Raw genomic sequence first — 23,177 nt, 5'->3', positions numbered from 1 at the left:
AAGTGGAGGAAGGCAGTCTTGTGGGACTGAGCCCTTCACCTGGGGATCTGATGCCATCTCTAGGTACATAGTTTCAGAATTGAGCTGAAGTGTAGGACACCCAGCTGGTGTTGCAGAAAATCACTTGGTGGGGGGAAAAAACACACACCTGGTATCAGAGGTGTTGTGAATGTGGTAGTAATGTGAGGGTAAAAGAGAAACACAGGTGGAAGACTGCTGGGTTTTCTAATACAGGTGTATGGAGACAGATGGAAGTACAGTAGCCCCACTTATCTAAAGGGGATACATTCCGGAATCCCCAGTGGAGGCCTGAAACCACAGATAGTACTGAATCCTATATATACTATGTTTTGCTCCTATACATGCATGACTATGGTCAGGTTTAGTTTATGAATTAGGCACAGTAAGAGATGAACCAAAATAACTACTAATAAGATAGAATGGTTATAACAACATTTTATACTTTAATAAACGTCTGTGATAGTGCAGCAGTCAATCGGATAACTGAGATGGCTGCTAAGTGACTAACGGGAGTGTGATGTAGACAGAGTGGATATGGGAGACAAAGGAATGATTCACATCCCAGGTGGGATGGAGCGGGATGGCTTGAGATTTCATTACACTACTCAGAACAGCACACAATTTAAAACTGATGCATTGGCTATTTCTGGAATTTTCCATTTAATATTTTCAGACTACAGTTCACCACAGGCAACTTGAACGGTGGAAAGTGAAACCACAGAGAAGGGGGGAACTACTGCAGTGTCCTCACCAAGAGTAGAATGTGCTATAAAGGGACAGAAAGCCTGAATGATGCTAATGCTAAAAATACATCACTGGTATTCACTCCCATGTAGGTACTGGAATACTTACATCATTGAGTACCTACTATTCATTAAAAGTACTCTTCTCATTTTTCTGGTTATACATGGTAGGGAGAGAGCCTCTATTAGGTATTGTCTCCCACCAAAGGACATGTGTCATTTTGTGAGGGGTGTCCCCCCCCCCCAGCATCAGGGGCAAGAGGTCCCAATTTTCCAGGGGAAAGACAATTGGATTTTCAAATCCCCAAACCCCAGGGGGGCAGAGTAACTGTGTGCCATTTAAACTGGCCCTTTTAATGGGGGAGAATAAATAACTTAAGCCAATACTGAGATGTTCTGCCTGGTGTCTCCATATTTACTCTACTCAGAGAATTAGTGTTGACAGATAACTCTTATAAGTGAAATGTGCTTCTCCCCCAAAGACAGTGCATTTTTATTAAGTTACAACATACTAAAACTTTAGTTATAAACAAAATTGCCAGTTGACAGATGGCTCGTGCTAAAGGATTTTCTATCCAGCAAAATAGCCAGCCTGAAGGGAGTAAGGCTTAATGCAATGAATGCACTTCTGAATCCTGTTACCACATCATCTTTTGGTCAGACACTGTAATACTCCTACTGGTTGCCACGTTAGCAAAATATACGTACAGGGACAAGTAGTACCAACTGTGAGGCCGCTGTTCAACTGGCATTGACAGGATCTTGAACAGCAGGGTGGGTGAAGTTGATTCAATGAGCAATGGAATGCCATGAAAGATTCTGAGAAAGAGAGTGGCATGATTGAAGTTGAACATAAAATGAGGTAAAAATAAGGAGACCAGTGGACCAATGAAGAGACAGGCTGCAAGAAGAGTGAGGAAGGCATACCTTCTGCCAGAAAGCAGGATAGGAAGTTCACCCGCCATTGTCCCCCTGGGCCTTCTTCTCTCAGGTGTGAATGAGAGCTTCATGTGCAGTTGCAGGATGGATTCACACACGTGGTCCTGCAGCTCAGCTTTTCCTCCAGAGGCCTCTTTTTGCATCTGCACCGAGTTTGGGACCTGGCACTCTTTTATACCCAGATCGGTGTTCAGGCCTCAGACTCCACAATCATTCCCAATTCATTTATCTACTCAGTGTTTATTAAGTGACTCTTTGGTACAAGACACAGTTCCCTCCACTGGGAACAAATGTCCTCCAATTTCTGCCTGGCAAAATTCTATTCCTTCCTGCATTATGTGTAGCACAGGCCTATGTCATATATGCATAGGAAACAATGAATTAAAGTGGGAGAATTCCAGTACTCTGATAGGGAGCACGATTTTGCTTCCTACAAGTTCAAGGTTCAACTATAGGATGTTTCCATGTTCCCTTTCATGTACTCATCCAGGTGAAATATAGTGGGTAGTGTTTTTTTAAAGATTGCAGTCCCTGAATGAAAGTAAAGTCAGAAATTCAGGTGTTGCAAAATGCTGAGTGACATTTTGTCCTCTTAATCTCCAATCCTGGCTGTGCGTGCATCCTACCAACTGAAACCCCACCCTGTAGGATATAATACAAGCCGCTTGCTGTTTTACTCGTTTCAGTGAAACCTATTTAAATGCTGTAATTAAGCAATTCATTTTTATATTTGGGCAAGTGCTCTCAGTGTATGTCTCTTTAATTGATTTAACCAACTCTGTAGGTATTGATTTCACACCATCTGAATACCCTAATGATGAGTTCATTTGTTAATAGAGGAGTTTCTCTTCTGAACTTAGGCAATCGATGCAATTTACCAATATATGCCACTAGGTTAAGGTATGGCTGTGTCTCACAGAACAGCCCTATAAAAAGTAAAAATAAAGTAAAACATACAAACACAAAACCCATGTAGTCGATCGTTCTTCTGTCTTGTTTCCATAAGGCCTAATATCCACTTATTTGAAATTTTCTGAATGGTTGACTTTTCACTTTTTATCAAGAAATATATTGTATAAATCCAGCTTGGGTGTATCTGGTAGTAGAATGCCAGATAAATAAATAAAGAATAAGCAGGACATGTAACCACCGTATAGAGCAGTGCTAATAGAATCACATTTTGTGTTTGACTGACAGCATTATTATTGATTAAGGCAAAAAGCAGTACCTGAATATGTAGCCTTGTAAAATGCGTCCACCGCTACAATATATCTAGGCCATCTGAGTGCTTACTTTGACTGTCTCAACAAACAGGAAACATATTGCATTGAGTTTGTTTTCTGTTAATCTCGACGGTGGGGGTGGTATTTTCACAAGTCTGGATATAACTGTTCAGGGCATGCTTCTTAAAAGTCTAAAAAAGACTCTCTTTTTTTTCATTCAAGTATAGTGCACAAGTCTATTGGACTAGATAAGATAATGTTATGTAATCACTGGGACAGAATTACCGCACCAAAGAATTTTAAAGAAGTTTGATCAGTACATAAAACACAACTAGCAAGTTTCTTAAGTGTCTTATTTGTATCATTTTGTCCCTGAAGAAATATGATGTTATGTATGTCATGGGGGGTGGGACGTGATAGCCACTTTCTTTCCTTCCGTTTTATTCTTTCTTTCCTTCTTTCTACTTGTGTTTTGGCGATGGCTCTGCGTTTTATGGTTCATTGTCACTCAGTATGGTCCCTGAGTCAGGTCATCCTCAGCGCAGCCAAAGGATTCTCTACATAATAGAAGGACAAGGTCCTTGTTATTTTTAGGAAGATAGATTTAATGAGTGAACAACTATGACCATGTCCTTAGCCACACCATCCCTCCTGAGGAAATAAATTTGCCGCCTCGCAGGATACCATGAATATGACAATCAGTGCCGGTAAGGAGAGAAGCATCAGCTCATAAACACTGCTTGGAAGTGCCTTCTCCCTGGGCATGGAATTTCTCAAGGCGCCATTCGTGGAGGAGGGCTCACCTAGGATAGCATCCTCAGGGCTTCCCAACCTCAAGGTCAAATGTTACTGAAAATGCAAGAGTGTTACTGATGGAGTGAGGGGTAAGAGGAGGGACTGCTAATGGAGGCGTCCCCTGGGAAAGAGGGGTGTTTCCTAGGCCGTGTGTGTGTGTGTGTGTGTGTGTGTGTGTGTGTGTGTGTAGACAGAGAAAGAGATTGATTTCAGTGTGTGCACATGCACTTGTGCCCCCGCAGAACCTCAGGTTCTCTTACCTCTCCGCCACCAATACCAACCCCTAAGAAGGTTCAGGGCAGAAGCTAGGGTGAAGGTTGCAAAAATCTTCTCCCATTCAGTCGGTTGCCTCTTTATTTTGTCGATGGTTTCTTTTGCTGTGCAGAAGCTTTTAAGGTTCATATAATCCCATTTGTTTATTTTAGCTTTTACTTGCATTGCCTTTGGAGTCAAATTCATAAAATGGTCTTTGAACCCAAGGTCCAAAAGTTTAGTACCTATGTTTTCTTCTATGCAATTTATTGTGGTAGGTCTTATGCTTAAGTCTTTGATCCATTTTGAATTAATTTTGGTACATGGTGGCAGATAGCAGTCCACTTTCATTCTTTTGCACCTGGCTATCCAATTCTCCCAGCACCATTTATTGAAGAGGCTGTCTTTCCTCCATTGTATGCTTTTAGCTTCTTTGTCAACAATTATCTGTCCATATTTATGTGGTTTTATTTCTGGGTTCTCGATTCTATTCCATTGGTCTATGTGTCTATTTTTCTGCCAATACCATGCTGTTTTGATTATTGTAGCCTGTAGTACAAGCTAAAGTCAGGAAGTGCGATACCTCCAGTATTGTTTTTTTTTTAAGATTGCTTTGGCTATTCGGGGTCTTTTGTGGTTCCAAACAAATCTGTTGATTTTTTGTTCTATAATTTGGAAAAATGCCATTGGGATTTTGATGGGGATTGCATTAAATCTGTATATTGCTTTGGGTAATATGGCCATTTTAACTATGTTGATTCTTCCAATCCATGAGCATGGAATGTCTTTTCATTTCTTTGTGTCTTCTTCAATTTCTTTCAAAAATGTCTTTTTAAAAATTAAAGAAGACACATAAGTTTGATACTACAAACTTCTCACTAGTCAGTAAGCCCATAACCTCTCTGGCTGTAAAAATGTATGCACCAATGCCTGTGTGGGGAAAGCAGTCACCATTAAGCTGCACTGCATTTATATAGCATTTTATGGTTTCTAGAGCACTATCATGGATGTTGCCTACTCACAACCAATCTCGATATAGACAGGGCAGGAATGATTATTTTCATTTTTAAAATGAGGAGTATGAGGCTCAGTGGTGTTAGCTACCTTGCTGTTGTCATGATGACAGTAAGTGGCAAAGCTGGGAGTAGAACCCAGGTTTTTGGATTTCTAGCACAAACCACACTTTCCCTAGACACCATTACCTCTCATCACACCATATTGGCATTTTTAAAACACATTTTAAATTATTTTGTCATATGTTTCTTATACTAGAGCTTCCTTAATGGCAAGATAAGTATCATGTTAGAGAAACGTGGCACAAAGTAAGTAGAATGTAGGTTTAAAAAAGCATATAGATATTACAAATTAAAGCGGCGTCAGTGTTAACTATCGCGCCTCCATTTTCTAATCAGTTTAAATTACTTTAATGTATGTTTTTAAACTCAAAATTAACTGCAATCCCAATATGGAACCATCTTAATGCTTGGTGAATTACACTATATCATTTTGTTTTGATTTCCCTCCTTTTGCACGGTATCTCACATTCTGGCACAGGCATCTGGAACTTGGGGTTGTCTTTCTATGGCCCATAATTTCAAAAGAGGAATTTTCATCTTTTATAGTTTGTAGACTAATTCTTATACCTTAAAGGCACATCTATTTTCCACAGAAATTAGTCACTTCACTTTTCTTCAAAGTCTCTTAATTTAATAATTCCTAACTGTATGCTGCAAACAAAGTCAAATTACAGTGAAAGTGAAGCACATAAATTGTGAGCTGTGTCTCATGTCTGGTGGAGACTCCCGCTACTATTTCGTTTAGAGATTAAAGGTGATGAGAGCACAGGGAGATGACATCTGACTAGAACTGAGTACATCTGACTAGAACTGTTGGAACTCTGAAATGACCCCGAGTTAATTTCCAAAGAAAAGAAAACCTTTTAGCAGAAACATTTTCAATCAATAGTCAAGCAACCCAGAAAAAATTAATTTGAATGAAATTATTTTCCTACAGTGGCTGCATAAAAAGACATACATTTCAAAGAAACTGGCCTCAAACATGATTATATTCCTCCCGATCAGAGAAAAATAACTGAGTCTCGTTGACGGTCCCAAAGCACAGACAAGAGAGGACATTTTCCAAATGTCAGTGACACACTCATACTATCACATCCAACATGCTTTAAAAGGAAACAACTTAAATACCATGCGTGTTGCTTTGTGATAACCTAAGTCTTCCTCAAGAAGAGATTTGTTTGGATTTTAAGGGAGGGATTGGGAAAAGTGGATTCATATGATTTTTACAATCACATGGCTTTACCCCACTACCATATCCTCTTCCAAATCAGCTAGGACTGGGGTGAAAAGCTGGTAGGAAAGGAAGATATGGGTGTGTATGGGTGTCCAGCCCTCACTGCCTGCCAGCATCCGCCTCTTCGTTTTAGCTTCTTTACGGGAACAAGCATTCATATCCTAAATGCATGACTTGGGGCAACCAGACACATATTCCTTGTTTTATCCTTTTCGCCTATTACCTCACTCTCCAGTTTTCTCACTGTTCTACCACTTGCCAAAACTCAACCTCAGGCGCAGATGGTGAGAAAATGACTTTTGCTTACCGAGCCAAAGAAAGTGCCCAAATATTAATGAGTATTTGTCTAGCAACAGAACCCGAGACTCAATAGACGAGAAGGACTTGGATTTCCAACGCTAGTGTCTAAACGTGGGAAGTGTTTCATTTATTTCTAAAAATTGTTTCAAAGTGCATTGAGTTATTATGCATAATGTCAAGTCCAATGTTAAATTGTAAATCATCTCTGTTGCAGGTGCTTGCCTCTGCTTTCTAATTTACAGCCATATTCTCTTCATCTCTTAGCCCTCACTCACCTCCAGGATTCACAAATAAAAAGGTCTCCAAATGGATACTTTTTAAAAGGGTCTGAAGAACCCTGAGGTTGCCAAACTGCTGCTTTAACACTCCCCATGTTAAATGTTATTTCTATAGCCTGAAAAAGTCTAGGGGAGTACAAGTTTGGTTCTGATTACATAATTATGCTACAGAAATATGAAAAAAAATCATCACTAAAACCCTCCAGGTGCTTAAACAGTTTGATAGACTGTAGCCATTCTGCCATCAGCGCCCCCAGCTGTGTTGCTTAGCAACATTTTAATTCCAGAAGAATCCAAGGAGATGCAATCCCTGTGGAGAGGGAAACAGAAATAAGAGGGCTGTTGACAGATGATCTGAGTTGTTTCTTCTAATATACTGTGAAGATCACTAGCTCTTTTCATGAATGATAAATGGACTGTACACAGATCAATGGGTTCAGCAATAAACTGGAACCAGGCTCTATGTCTAAGGAGAAGCAGGCCAAGAGGCCCAGAGATTTCCTCATTTCGATGATTTGGTGTGTGTTTTCTTAAAGGTTCCATGGAGGAAATTGATACGAGCATTCGGTCATCCCTTGCCCTTTTGTGATATCTGCTAATAAAAATGATTTTCGAAATGGATACTTTGGCCTTTCTATAACCACACAGGTGCAGCCAGGTGTCAGTAGTAATGCAGGGCAAACGGCTCCGGCTCCCTATCAGATATGCCCAAGAGTGTTCCCTCTGCACCTACCATCGCCAACCCCCACCCCTGTCATAACAACCCAAGCAGGCCCACACATGGGGGGTGGGGGAAGATTAGAGTGAAAGGCTGGGAGAGGAGGGTCCACTTATGTACCTAAGTGCCCACTCCTACGGGCACTGCTGAACTTGCCAGGCAGCCCTTACAATGCCTGCCTGTGTCTGAAAGCTGCCTGGGAGAGGAAAATTGCTCTCTGCGTCTCCAGTCTGCTTATCTCCAGTAGCCTGCTCTGGTTAGCTCCTTGTGTTTCTGAAGAGTGTTTTATACTGCTTATTGTTTTGGTAACTAGTTGCAAAGCTTATGCCTGCTAATGTTGTCTAATTGCATGTTTTTTTTTTCTTCTTCTGTTTACAGGCTGTTGAAAAGGCAAAACCTAAGAATAATCCTGTAAAGTAAGTTATTTTTTTTATTAGTTTAAATTCTAATTTGAATGGACTCCATGCATGTGAAAAAATAAGGTCAATAAATGGGACCTTGGATTTTGAGTTAATCTATATTCATGAGAATTTCAAAACAAAAACAAAATAAGTAACAAAAATAATACCTCCAATGAGCGGGGACCAGCTTTTTTTTTTCTTCCTGTGCTCCTAGTGCTGAAATGCCCTAAGTTGTGCCCAGTTTACATAAGTTAATACGTGCCATCCATAAATAGCTGCCAAACACTATTATAATCATATTCAATGCATAGTACTTCAAGCCTTTGGGTTCTGCACATGCTAAAAAGATTACATTTTTAATTGCCAACCTTGGACTTATGACAGAGATGTAAATGGCTGAATATGTGCCCAATGATTTCCAGCCACGTGGGGAGGTTTGGCACCTTGGCATCAAGGCTTCACAACTCTGTTAATGAAAAGCTCATAAAAATATATTTAACTAAAGGTTTTCCTAGCGAATAGAGAGCTATTTCCAAGGCATTTTATGGTACACTCTTAAATTATAAACAAACTGCGCAGCACTCTTTTAAATATAGTACCTCTTAGACATCCTGTCTCTTCCAGAAGGGAGACTTTCAAATTAACAAGGATGTATGTCTTGTCATTTGGGTTTGTGACATTAGATTGCAGTGTTATGTTACATACCATCCTGCTAGCCACGTGACCTAAAGAAGATCCTCTCTATTGGCTGGATGATCATAGGTCTGGTAACATGTTAAATTGTGTAAACTGACTTCCATTCTATTGGGTACCAAATGCAGAAATGGAGAGTGCCTTGATTTTTAATGGGCTCTAGGAGAATGGATCTCTTAACGCAATGACAAGAAAGCTGCTTGCATTTTGTAAAAGAATTAGCTTTACCAAGGCACCAGGGTAGTGTTTAACACACCATTAAATCCAAGCTCTAATTCTTTTTCCAAAAGGTTTTGTGTACTTTGTTTTTCAATTTAATTTTTCTTAGGCCACAGAATATTCCTTATTGGGGTTCTGTAACCTCTGGAAGGACATCTGTAGTCTGGGGATGTATTATGCTGTTGTCGTCCCATGGGAGTAGTTTTAGTAGCTGATTTCTGTGTGGTTGTTTGGGGAAGAAATGTCTGTAGCCTGATGTCTTTTCTGTCGATGCCCGGAAGGCTTCTCTACTGCGAGCCCATGGCAGGCGAGCTCCGTGGATTAGAGCACTGCAGGCCCTGCGTGGGCCATTAGTGATAGTTCCCCTAGTCCAACTGCACCCCTCCCATTGGTCCACCCCCATGCCGATGTGTGCCCCACGTCACAAGGGGTGGGGCAAGGATTGAAGGAGTGTAAATCTAAGCCCTCAGTGGGACAAATGTCTCCAAGTTCAAGTCCCCTCGATAGGACATGAATCCCAAGCTCCATCTTTGGATGCATGAGACAGCCCTTTGGTCATGTACAGGGCTGCATTTAATCTACTCTGGTGGCCTGGAAGTGGGACCCGTTTTCCCTCTGCTTCTTGTGAGGATTCTACCCTACAGATAATTATATTTTTATGAGCTCTTATTCATTCACAGTGCACACTCTATCTGATGTCTGGCACGTTAAGGAATACTGTAAAGGGAAAACAGGAAAATTGGAAGAGCCAAACGATTACTCATAGAATATGGAGCTTTTTACTTTTAAATACCTGTGTTTGAAAATCTGCTTAGTAATAAGCTAATGTCACAGTCAACTGGTAGATGTTTCGACGTGTCTTCTAATTCAGTAAGGGACTGTTCTCAGTGTGAGTTTCGATGTCCTGTTGCACTTGGGCTCATGAGACCTAACTTACTTGCTCGGCCACGACCATCGGGACACTTTAAGAAGAGAGGCCTCTTGAAGACCTCAGCTCAGGGACAGGAATTCCAGAGCATGGTTCAATTGCACAGCCTGACAGCAGAGCACAAGTGGAGTTGTCACATGATTTATGTAGCGTGGTCCTCTTTCCATTTCTGATGTCTGCCAGAGAATTTCAGTTACACATAATGCACTGGGACCCCAAATAGAGTAAGTGTTCAATACATGTTTTCTGAATGAAGGAACAAGTAAACAGACTGGACACACGGCAGAAAACAGTTCTTTCTGCAGCCTGGCCTGGAGGTTTGATAAGACTGGTGTCTCTGTGAGAGTAGAGTGTGAGATCAGAAGCGCCTGTGTGTTGTAACTGACCAATTTATCCAGTCTCTTAGTCTTGACTCATGCCACATGGAAAATATTCACACGTTGCTCTGGTCTGTTCTTCCTTCTTTACCTCTGACCCATTACCAGCTTGATTTTGTGTGCAAGAATTAACATTTGATTGCTTGTTTAGGCATACAATGGAAAGTGTGTGCAACCTTGCTGGAAAGGTAGAGTTCTGGAAGCATCATTTACAACTAAAGTATAGGCACAGAGAGCTGAAGATCATCGTATGTGAGGTTGGATGACATCCTCTGGTGCAGAGTTTGGTAAATGCTTGGCCAAAAGAATCAAAAGACGGATAGTTCATGACATGTGAAAATGCTATGAAGTTCAACTTTCAGTGTCTACAAAAGACGTCTTATTGACATACAGCTACACTCATTTGTCTCTGTATTGCCGGGGGTTCCTTTTGTGTCACAGTAGCAGACTTGAGTAGTTGTGACAGACACCATAAGGACCACAAAGCCAAAAATATTTACTACCTGGCCCATTCCCAAATAAGTGTGCTGACCCCTGCTCTAGTTGGTCAGGGAGAAAAAGGCACAGGTGTAAGCTTTCTGGTGACTGTGAAGGTTAAACTAGCCCTTATCATCTGTTCTGGAATTTTCTACGGCTAATGTACCACCTACTTGTTATTCAGAGCGAAGAGACCACTCCTAATTCACTCTCTTTAAAAATGGTGTTGGATGTGAGATCCATCAACAGGGCACTGATGTCTCATAAACCAGAGATCACATAACTAGAGCATACTGCTAGTCTTTCACGCTGCGTGTAGCTAGATAGATCGCAACAGGTATATGCATTTTCTAAAATTCTGTTACTTCCCAAGATCTAACTAAGGCTAAGTAAGCTTCCAATGTGAGTGAGGTAAATGATTCACAATGCCCATTTCATTTGTATATTTTCCTCTCCAACGGTTGACATCCCCCTCCATATTCCTCATCCACTTGTTCAATTTCGTTGTAATACCTTCATGGCTGTAACCTTCAGTCATCACCACAGGGAGACCGTGGTACACATTAGTACATTCCATATAGAGGAGAAACCAACTATATTCTTGTGAATGTAAGCACGTAATATACCTGGATACACTAATGACTTTACCTTGAAATATTAAATATTACCTTTGAGGTTAAGAATCAAAACTGAATGTTAAGATCAGTGATGCCAGTGTATTTCAGAGTGTATTGGAACCATGCCGGTATCAAAGCTTGATTAGTAGGTTCAAACTGTGGCTTTTTATTGTGTCAGAGAGACTTTTATGTGTAAGTTCACGCTATCTGTCTCCAAGCTTTCATTGTGACAACAAGGCCTGAGAGATGTACAGATTCTTTCTACCATATGTGACTTATCACATACATTTTTTTAAAAAACACATTTCTGTTATTAAGACGTATGTGATAGTACACTTCTGCAAATGTGAATTGCTTTTGGCTAAAAGCCATGCACTAATAAGTTGAGTTGAATATAACCAAGGTTGACATCTGTTAGAGAGAGAGAGCCGTTGTCAAGCATAAAATTTTGTCTTGCTTTTACACTTTAACAATGTTAAACAACGTGGTTGTGTCATTCACAAATAGGGATCAGAATCTACTCTGCTTAAGAAAATTACAGCTTTATTTAGGAACCCATCCATTTTATAGATATGGCGGTTTCATTATGGAAAATGATAAATAGCCACAAAGATTTTCCTGACCATGATGTTTGTGCATTATTTATGTACTCATCCAATGAATATTTATTGAGGATCTACAGAATTCCCGGAACTGCGATAGATGGCGAGGGATTTAAAAATAAATCTGACACAGGTCTTACCCTCGAGGAGTTTAGAGTCCAGTAGGAGACATATAATTGGTTTCTAACAGCTAACTACAAGATAGGGAGATATGACTGTTAAGTGGGGGACAAAGTACAAGGGAAGCTAAGGACAGAAAGGGCTTCTAGTTATCACTATTGGAAAAGGGGGGATGAGGAAGAGACATTTTTACTAGGACTTTAAAGACTGCTGGAGTAAGACACTGGTGCCCAAGTAGCAGGCAGTGAAAGGTTGGATTGGAAACCGGGGCTCAGAAGAAATGGTGGCTTAGGACCCTTGGAGCTTATCTAGCTGAAAAAGATTAGCTTGGTAGAGTCAAATGGCATCAAAGAGCTCTCACTTGTTACTGAGAATTAGTTATCAATTAGTCCCCTAATCATTACATGTAAACAGGGTTCATAGACCTCATCTAATACTAGCTTGTGGCATGAAATTGGACATGTTCCTTCCTTGCTATGGACCCCAGCTAGATTATTTATATGGTTCTTTCACCTCTTAAAAAAGCCAAAGCTTGAAATCCTGTTTTGTAAGTATGCTTATTTTAGGAAATGTGTGATGTTAAACTTTGATGTCCATGCCCACAAGTACATACATTGTAAACGTTGCATGTGTAATACACGTGTTTACACACACACACACACACACACACACACACACACACACACAATGCCTTTTTTCATCATTTCTGCCTTGAGCATCTTTGAAATGAAGGACAAGAAGTCACATCCTTACAGTTTTAAAGACCTATGTTAGATACAAGATAGATGGGATTGAGCTTTTTAGATGACTCCTTAGGACCAAAGGTCATTTTGCGGTCAGAGTCCACATCTCTTGTGGTGCTCTAAGATACATGCTTACCACAGACATGCAGACTATCACAGAGTTACCACATCCTCTCCGAATGATCCGGCCATGGATTCAGTACTGTGTACTACTCTTGCGGGATTGTTTCTTTTAGGGAAAAACAAGGCCCCGGCATCACGGAGGTGTGGCATACACTATCACCTCTTTTCCCCGGAGCGTTCCTATGCACATTAGCATAAAGTAGACTCAGAAAAGTCCTGTAGAAAGAGGCCTATTTTACTTTGTCTTACCCAGAATTTCCCAAATGTGTTTGACCAGCGGGCACCTTTATCCAGCATGCTGTTTCATGGAACACAGAATTGGATGCTCGAGTCCATGTGAAATAAAATGACCACATGGCGGTCAGGCCTCCATAGGTAGTTTGAAAAGCTTAGGGCTGAATTAACTTACATCCAGTCTCTAACATGAGTGTTAGAAGTGAGCAGATTATCTAAAAAGTCGACCCTGGCCAGGAAAGAAATCCCCCAAGTCTGAGATGATGGAATACCTTTTGTGTCTCTTTTACAATGTCACACTCAATGATTTTTATGAGTTGTGAAATGTCCTGAGGAGCAGTCCTCAATGACAGTAAGGGACATTTAGGATTAGGTCCCTCGGAAGGAGATCCGTGAGGCCAGCAGTCCCCAATGAGCCTCCGCAGAACACGTATGATGGCAACAAAAATAAAGTCAACCGCTAATCAGCTCTGGCCATTCTAAGGGTAGTTAAAGGAAAGATAGCAATAAACCCTCTGTTTAAATAGCTGCATAAAATAAACTGACCCCTTTATGTTGTCCAGATAGCTATCATAAGGTGCAGAAGGTTCTAGCAATCATCTTCACAGCTAATGAGACTTGCACACATTTCTGGCCACCCTTCTTCTCATTGGTAAATATAATTGCATCATCTAGGCAATCTCAAATGAGACAACTGAGGTCCAAAGACATACTGACTGCCCAGGACCCCAATACCCCAGAAATTCTCTCCACTTTGGACCCACTGCCTCAGGTCCAATTCTTAGGACACATATGTTCATTTATAAATTAGTTGTTGGTTTTTAAAATCATCTTATCTAACTTGATGCAACTGATTAGAATATGGCATCAAATGTATCAAAAACTTATAAGGCAATGACGCCAACTTCGATGATGTTACTTTTATAAAGAAGAGTTTCTTCCAAACTTTAAGCCTGTGGGTTTGTCTCATTACCATCACTCATCTTTCCAAAGCTTTATGAGAACGTTTTTTTTCCTGAGGTGGTGAATTAACAGTCTAATAACCAGGATGATGAAACAGATATAAATATAAAGCACCCATTTATTGGTGAAGCACAGGGACCTCAAACAAGCCAGTAAATATGGAGTCAAGCCATTTTAAAGGAAACTAACACACTTTTCAAGCAACCACATTCATAAACTACCTCTTTATCCAGTAATTTATAAAGTATCATGTTACTTTCTAACTCTGCTTCTTAGCATTTGCTGTGTAGATAAGAGCGGGCAACTGTTTAATCCATTCACACAAGGCAGCTCAGTTTTCAGTCTGTAGGAATTGCACCTAGAATTTTATTTTAACATTGCCATTCAGCATTCTCTCAGAAAACTGTCAAAAACTCACCATCAATTAACCGATCTGCTAGAAAGTCCAGCAAGCCATGCACATGTGTTCTTTTAACAATCATGAAGTGTGCACCTACTGTGTTCCTGGCTCAGTTGACAGGGAGATAAGTAAGGTAAAGTCTCAGCCCCAGATATCTTCACCCTCTGGTAGGGAAACAGACACATCGTCCCACAAACAGGCTCTGCGATTGAAGCAGGGGTGGCATCTGATGTAGGAACAAGCAACTGTTTGGAGTGGGCTCACCCTAGCTCAGAGGGTGCCCCTGGTGAACAGTGGGGGCCGAAGCCATTCAAGAGAGCAGAACAACACTTGAAAAAGACAGAATGAGAAAAACAAAAACCAGATGTGGTGTCGTGAGCAATGCCTGCTAGGTAGAGGCAGCTAAGGAGGAGAGGGGACGTTACTCACAGTAGAAGGAAATACCAAGTTGGTGAATGGCGGGGGAGAAAAGAAGCAAAAGAGTGGCTGTGTTTGCCAAAATGCTTGAAGGATCACAGTGCCAAAGACCGGACCTCACTTTTGACATTAAGAGGAGAATAGTGCAATGTTGACAAAACTCAGAAAATGCTAAAAAGGATTCATTTGTTCTAGAAAGTTAAAGGTTTAGAGTTAGGGAAGGATCATAAGGTATCCCTTTTAAAACTGGTTCCAGGGAAATAGACATATCAAATCCTCTCTGATTATATCTGGCTAATCCTTCTCTGTGGACTTTGATGTAAATCTCAGCTCATGTAGGGCTTCTCTCAGCATCCAGCTGTTCCCTTGTGGCTTTATCAACCCGTGATTATGTCTTGCAGTTTTAAAAATTTTACTTTCATACAGTTCCTTGAACATTATTCAAACAGCTAGGCTACACTAAGAGATGGCATTTTAGGCATGACACCTAACATTATTCTAGCTTCATTTTCTGAATTCGTTTCACAGACATGAAAACTCTTTCTGAATGCACTTTTATCAGCCACAAATGTAAGCATGGTAGGGCTATTTTTATTTCTAGGGAAGTAATGCATGATCCCATGGGAATTCCACGCAGGGCTCCCAATAGTAAATCAGTCTTCTATCAATCACAGAACATGTTCAAAGTCAGGAGTCATGGACCATAAGTTCTCATTTAGTGGACTGGTAGTTTAGGGCGGAGTAAGAACTATAGAAATGACTCGCTTTGGCCAGATGCTTCAATAGGAAACACATAGTTTCTGCTTTATTAAAGCTTTTACCTAAACCAACAGCAGTTATCTAGAGAGCTACCATTAAAAAAAAAAAAGAAAGAAAAAAGGTAAATCGTTCTTCCATAGGAAAATATTTACATTTGTAGAATTTACAGCATGGGGGTAGATTACATGTTATTATAATCCAGATTTTATATACACATGCATTTCTATGTATGTCATTATAACCCAGTTTTTATATGCACATGCATTTATACACTCTGTACATTAATATACTCTCATGAGCCATGGTAATTTAAACGCAAGATAAAATCGTTGCTGGTGATGGGCAAGCAGAGACAACCGTCACTATAGAAGTTCTCAAATCTTTTTCTCAGTGTCATGTCTCTATTCTCACCACCCCTATGGTTTTCCTCTCAGCACCATATTGCCACAAGTGGGTTCCATGTAGTTGGGGAACTGCAAGTGGGTTCCATGTAGTTGGGGAACGAGTTCAGGTAATTCGTGTGGCTTTTTGCTTTTTTTTTCTTTTTTTTTTTAGCAACTGCAGGGAGTATGTGACTGTATACTTTCATGGAAGCCCTGTGAGATACTAGCAGGGCAACCCAGGACAGCCATGAAGCTCATTCATACTCATTTGTCTCTGCATTATCAAACCCTGCAGTGTGTGTTGCCAGGAATCTGCTAATCACAGCATCTACGTGGAGAAGCACACCTTATTCATCTCTCTCCCACTGGCTGGAGATGGGTATTACTACCAACACTGGCTAAGTGAACGTTTTACTTGCCTCAAATCATGATGCAAGGGTTTGCTAAGCAAACTAGACATACTAGCAGCCTTGCTTTAAAGACATGCATGGTTGTCTATAAACAGTCTCCACACATATCTATGTACACTCAGACGTAATGTAAAGCCCACCTAGTTCCAAAAATGCATTTGACGTGATTGACACAAGACTGTAGAGGAGGACGTTTCAAGGAAACAGGAGACCCTGCTATTTCCTAGCACTACCGAAACGTCTCTTTACGTGATACAAGTAGAAAATGCTGTGTGTTTTCAAATCCACCCTAATGGAGGCTTCCCTACAATGACAGAGCTGAGCACAGCTGGGCTGGGCCCTTCTGCAATGGTGCTATTATGGTGCAAAGCCTGTTGGGAGATCCTCTTGGAGAGTTCCATCACACACGTGGGAGATTCTTCTGCTGGTCCTCAGTGATGGGTGGTACACCTGGGAATGTGGGTTTAGCTCTTGCAAACTAGTCCAAGATGAAGACTCAGAGCCATGGATGTTGAAAAAATGGTCATTCAAGGCAATGAACGTGGGTATTGTTTCAAAACAATAGTGATTTTCTCTTGTGGATCTTGCATGTCCCGAAGAGAAATTTTACTGCTGAGCAAGAGTGACATTGTTGGGCAACCAACCGGACCAAATAGCAACCCCTCCAACATACATATGTACCATCCCCTTTACCCTACTTTATTTTTTTTATTTTTAGTAATTATCATCACACTGTATCTATCTATCTATCATCTATCTATCTATCTATCTATCTATCATCTATCTATGTATCTATCTATGTATCTATGTATCTATGTATCTATCTATCTATCTATCTATCTATCTATCTATCTATCTATCTATCTATGTATCATCTATCCTGTCTATCAAATTGATCTATTTAGCTATCGTCTATCTATCTTTGTTTTGAGGTGTCACCTTCCACAAGAATGGAAGGTTCATATGAGCAAGAACTTTGTTTTATTCACTGCTATAACTCTAACACCTTAAACAACACCCACATTCCCAGGTCTACCACCCATCACTAAGGACCAGCAGAGGAATGTCCCACGTGTGTGATGGAACTCTCCAAGAGGATCTCCCAACAGGCTTTGCACCGTAATAGCACCATTGCATAAGGGCCCAGCCCAGCCGTGCTCAGCTCTGTCATCATAGGGAAACTTACTACGTAGTGAATGAATGAGCATAGGAATCTAGGGCTATGACTTTGAAGTTCAGCCATCATAGTTTAGTACAAGGATGAGTTTAGTCTTAGAGTAAGCCTGATTTCGCCCTGCCCTTTGGACAATTGCTGAATTCCTTATTAGCCCTCAGGTGAGTTAATTACTTTTCCTGGAAAGGAACTGAGGTTTCTTTTAAAATAGTCTGTATTCCATATGGGTTTAACTCTGAGACCTTTTAAAGTTAGTTTCCCTGTCTTTATAGAGCAAGAAATTTACCTCACAGATGATTCCTCTAGTTTATACCCACCTTCCTACTCGAAATATATTGCTACTCTTGATTTTGAAGGGAATGCACAGGGGGAAAGATGTCAGCCTTTCTATGGGTGGAGGTTATGCATAAACAGTTGTGTTTGATGTCATTAGGTGTTTTCAAGAATGACAGAAGGCATGCTTTTGTCACTGTGGGACAAGGAAACGGAAAGGTCATTAAGTTAACAACTGACGACACATGCTATTTCCTATTTTTGCAAGACTCTTGATGCTCAGAATTTAGCAGGATGGGACACACAGCAGCCAATGCCAAAACATGCACACTTACCCTCTTCCTCAGAGCTGAGGACTCTGAGAAGCACCTGCTCTCCCTTTTCTCCTTCCCACCATTCTTCACTGCCAGCATGAAGAAGCCTTTGATAACTTTCCCCACTGGCCCATAGTTTCAGAAATTGGATGGCTCCAAAATGGGCAGCTCTAAGGGAGCTGGTCCTTAAGCGAGTCTTGACACACAGAATCACAGACATTTCTAGCCACGAGGTTTCAGGCAATAACTCTGTGAAGTGATAAAACTAAACAAGCTTTCTTTCACTTCATGTTCTTTTCATGAATGTGTCAGTAATTAAATCCTTTGGTCACATCTCAGTGATGGCGTTTTAAAAAATCCTTTCCTTTATACTGATGTGTATGAATGAAACTCAAAAAAACAAGACCACGTTTCAGGAAATAACACTACTACAAGGTTAATTTTGCCTCGTACAGCATTTCCTAGAATTGAATTGCCTGATCTCCTCCCTCGGGGATTGCTCTTATGCTCGCAATAATCGAGGCTGATTTTATTGGAAAATCAGTGCTGGATAAAGAACATACTCCAGAGGAAATTTTGTATGGGAGAACTGATTTCTGGTGCCAGTGGCATGTAATCCAGGCCAGCTCTGTTCAGGTTCCCAATGCTTCTGTTCATTGAGGCAGCACATTCATTAGCAGTCCAGACAGGGCAGAATAACTAGACATATTAGGGACATTTACTTTGAATTGTTTGGGGGACTTATTGGCTAACGAGTCAGTCATCGAATTGTAGCTTTTAGCATGCACATTAAATATTTTACTAGTAGTGGCAGGACTCACTGTAGTTTTTATTCCAAATTCTTATCATAAAAACTATTTTGCATAATGATCGAGGGCCTTAAACATGGTGGATGGACGACAGGGCAGGATTATGGAGGGTATGGTGAGAGAAAAGAAGATGGTACTTCCAAGTAGTTAAGCTCTCATAGTACCTTTGTAGGCATGGCTCATGCATCAATCATTTCCTGCTTCTTGACTTTGTAATTATAAAAAGAATCCAGGGTTATCTTGACAGGACAGTGAAGCCCAACTAACCACGTGACCCCAATTCAGAAATGTACCCCAGCTCCAAAACTCCACCAAGTAGAAGCTGAGACTATATGGAGACTCTGGGGGAGAGAAAAGAAAGGAGGAAACTGATGCAGAAGCTACCCATCAGGAGGTACTGGTAACCTTGGGGTGGCTTTGATTCTGGAGGCTGGAGGAAAGGTACTCAAAAGCTGATTTCATTCATGAAGATGGTAGACTTGAGGGGGGTGGTGGGGAAACCAGAAAAGACAGTTTTGTGAATAGGAGAGGGAAACAGCAGAGAGGATACTCGTCACAGACTATAGTGCAATTTAGCCCTCAAGTATCTTAAGTAAAACTTAACAAATAGGAAGGAGAGAGACGGTTCCCCTGTTGCATTCCTGTTAAAAATCTCTGCTTAGGCCTCTCGTTGGAGCATAAGAAAACTTGATCAGAGATGATGCGCCTAATGCCTACTTCTAGGTTTGTAATAATTCAGATTTTAAGTGTAAAAGCCAAAATGTCAGTCTGTGCTGACTGGTTGGTACCCTTCTTTTATGAATTTTGTGCCCAGATTATTAACTATTATTTTCTTTTACCAAGAGAGGGAACGTAAAACAATTCCCAGGGTCCAGCAGTCACACAAAGCTTTTTAACAACTGATGTAAGTGACATATGGCTTAATACTTGGGTTTCCAGCAATCAAGAAGCATCCTTGCGCAATATCACCAAAGCTCAGTTCCCAGTGGGCATAACGGAGATGATTAGATATATTGAGTTCTTTGTGTCATTCAAAGAAAGCAGAATCTCATACACATTGGTGTAAGCTTCCTCTCACTTCATTTCAATTTTCAATAACCAGTGTCATCACATGTAACGGTTTCTTCATAATGAAATTTTATGTCAAATTGGATTTGTCTTTCAAGTGAAAGCATATCGTGAAGCCTTCTGAAATCTGATCCTTGAAATAACTCTTACTGCTGAAAAAAAATCATATATATACCTCAAATTCCCCAAAACAAGAATAATGCAGCAAATGAATTATAAAAACAAAATCTCTCTGCTTCAAAAAAAAAGTTATATTTCTGCTTTTGATATTTGACAGGCCTGGGGAAAGAACTGCTCTGGTTAATCAACATAATATGGTTAATGGAACTTCCACATGTAGAAAGAATGAATTTCAAAGAATCAGGAAGGAGTTGATACCATTAACAAGACACAATGCCAGGCATAATCTAGTCCTTCTTTGATGATTCAGGAAAACCCTATAAGATGAAGACTATGGATGGTTCTCCATTGTGCCATTTGCACAGGAAATCTGCTTGCTCAAAAGTTCTAGTTGCCTACTGTTGGGGGGAGTGTAAATTGGTGCAGCCACTATGGAAAACAGTATGGAGATTCCTCAAACAATTGAAAATAGAACTACCTGATGTCTCAGCAATCCCACTCCTGGGTATATGACCAAAGGAAATGAGATCACTATCTCAAAGAGAAATCTGCACCCCCATGTTCATTGCAGCATTATTGACAATAGCCAAGACATGGAAACAACCTAAATTTCTGTCAACAGATGAATGGATAAAGAAATTGTGAATATATATACACACACATATGTAGGGAATTTTATTCAGCCATAAAAAAAGGAAATCTTGCCATTTGCAACAACATGGATGAACCTTGAGGTCATTATGCTAAGTGAAACAAGACAGGAATAGAAAGTCAAATACGGTACGATCTCACTTATACTCATATATGGAATCTAAAAATACTAAACTCATAGAAACAGAGTAGATTGACAGTTTCCAGGGAAGGGGTATGGGGCAAATGGTTAACAGTGGTCAAGGGTACAAACTTCCAGCTATAAGATGAGTAAGTTCTGGGGATCTAATGTACAGCACAGTGACTATAATTAACAATGCTGTATTGTACACTTGAAAGTTGCGAAGAAAGTAGATCTTAAAATTTCTCTCTCTCTCTCTCTCTCTCTCTCTCTCTCTCTCTCTCTCTCTCTCTCTCTCTCTCTCTCACACACACACACACACACACACACACACACTCACGATAACTGTATGAGGTGATGAATATGTTAACTAACCTTATTGTAATCATTTTGCCATATGGTATATCAAATCATTATGTTATACACATTAAACTTACACAATGTTATATGTAAATTATATCTCAAGAAAGATGAAAAAAGTTCTAGGTGCTTAGACACAATCATTCTCAGTTGCATTTCTCAAAGTATCCAGTTCTGTTCCTGGATTTGGCAATTTGGTGTTAAATCACCCCTTTGGTCTACTCACTTCCTACTGCTTCAACAAAACTATCTTCAATCTCACCATGATGTGAAACACATTACGGTAGTGCCTGCACAAATTTGCCAATGTCCAGATAAGTCAAGTACCACCTAGAGAGTTTGTCTACTAATTATCCAACATGAAAATAGGTGAAATAGGGTGGTTTTGTGACAGATTATCAAGAGCAGACTTTTACTACAGCTTTTTAGTGGCATAGATTGCAGAAATGCAGATGTGCCGATCCTTGTAACCCTCGAGGTGGCAGTGCCCAGGAGCCCTGGAGTCTCTTGACTGCAAACCATACTATTCCAATCCTTTTCTAATTGGAACAAGATGTGGAAAAGGTTACGAAACACTATTCTAGTGATTTGAGTGTTACGCATCCGTGTTCTTTTTTTAAAAAATAAGATTACAAGTCTTCAAAGCAAGGTAACGTTCTCAGACAGTGCAAGTTTCAAGGTCATGGTTCTCTCTTTCTTTAGCCAATGTGAGAGTCTATGTTAGTATTTCCCCATGTGTGGTCCATGGATAGTATGTTAATAGGTGTTATGCGGGAGACAAAACGAACAAGTGTGTGGTGGGGTGTAGGTATTTAATGAAGACTGATCAAATATATATGGCAAATACTGGGCTAAAAGTTTTTTCTTCTAAGTTGAATTTTGAGCCCTTAATTTTCTAATATATATTGTGTATCTCTAAGATGGGGAATACAGTTTATTGCAGTGTTTCCCAAACTGATTAGACCTAGAAGCCTTTTGTCTATGGAATATCAGAATCTACGAGGTGTGATCAAAAGGTACGGTGAATGTTTAAATTTTTTAAAAAATGTATCACAGTAAAAGACACGTTGCCATCAATCCCTCTGAAAATACTCCCCCTCACTTTGAACACACTTATCCATATTGTTCTGGCCACTTCCTGAAGCAGTCCTGCAAGTCCTCTTTTGTGAGTATCTTTACACACACGTGAGTGTCTTTACTTCATGCTCCATCATGACAATGCTCCGTGCCACACATCGCTTCTGGTGTATGGCAATTTCTGTCAAATAAAAACATTGCGGTGTGTCCTCATCCACCTTATTCACCGGATCTGGCACTGTATGACTTCTGGCTCTTCCCCAAAATCAAAATGACCATGAAAGGTAAACTTTTTGAATGGATTCAGGACATTGAGGCAGCCACAACAGCGCAACTAAAAGCACTCATGAAAGAGGACTTCCAGAACTGCTTCAGAAAGTGACAAGAACGATGGGATAAGTGTGTTCGAAGCAACAGGGAGTATTTTGAGGGGGATTAATGGCAATGTGTCTTTTACTGTAATCATTTTTTAATTTAAATATTCACTGTCTTCTTTGATCACACCTTGTACTTTGAGACACTGGGTTATGTAAAGTTGGGTTGCACTAATGATTCAACTCATCAGTGGATTAACCAAGTGATTCTCATTTGAGGGTACCCCACTGAGCCAGAAACAAAAATTTCTTTAGCTAACCTACTATTGGTATATGGAGCCACTGAGGCACCACCTGGAAGGTTCACCAGCTTATCAAGAGGGCCATTAATGCAACCAATAGTCTGAATCAAGTAGACAGTCATCCTGAGCAAAAAGTCTTGCGACCACAG

The 23,177-nt window shown here is 40.4% G+C and overlaps 1 protein-coding gene across 4 annotated transcripts in view; it reads left to right on the top strand.

Moving 5' to 3' along the window:
- The window catches only part of AFF2 (ALF transcription elongation factor 2), a 479,304-nt gene that overhangs the window by 381,061 nt on the left and 75,066 nt on the right, over nt 1-23,177 (top strand). For all 4 annotated transcript variants that reach the window (XM_081043310.1, XM_081043308.1, XM_081043309.1 and 1 more), the window contains one exon: nt 7,958-7,995. In XM_081043310.1, coding sequence (XP_080899436.1) covers nt 7,958-7,995 — 38 coding nt within the window. The remainder of the gene's footprint in view (nt 1-7,957; nt 7,996-23,177) is intronic.

This window comes from Rhinolophus hipposideros (assembly GCF_964194185.1).
Source record: "Rhinolophus hipposideros genome assembly, chromosome: X".
In the NCBI taxonomy this organism is placed as follows: Eukaryota; Metazoa; Chordata; class Mammalia; order Chiroptera; family Rhinolophidae; genus Rhinolophus; species Rhinolophus hipposideros.
This window is presented reverse-complemented; position numbering and strand designations above follow the sequence as displayed.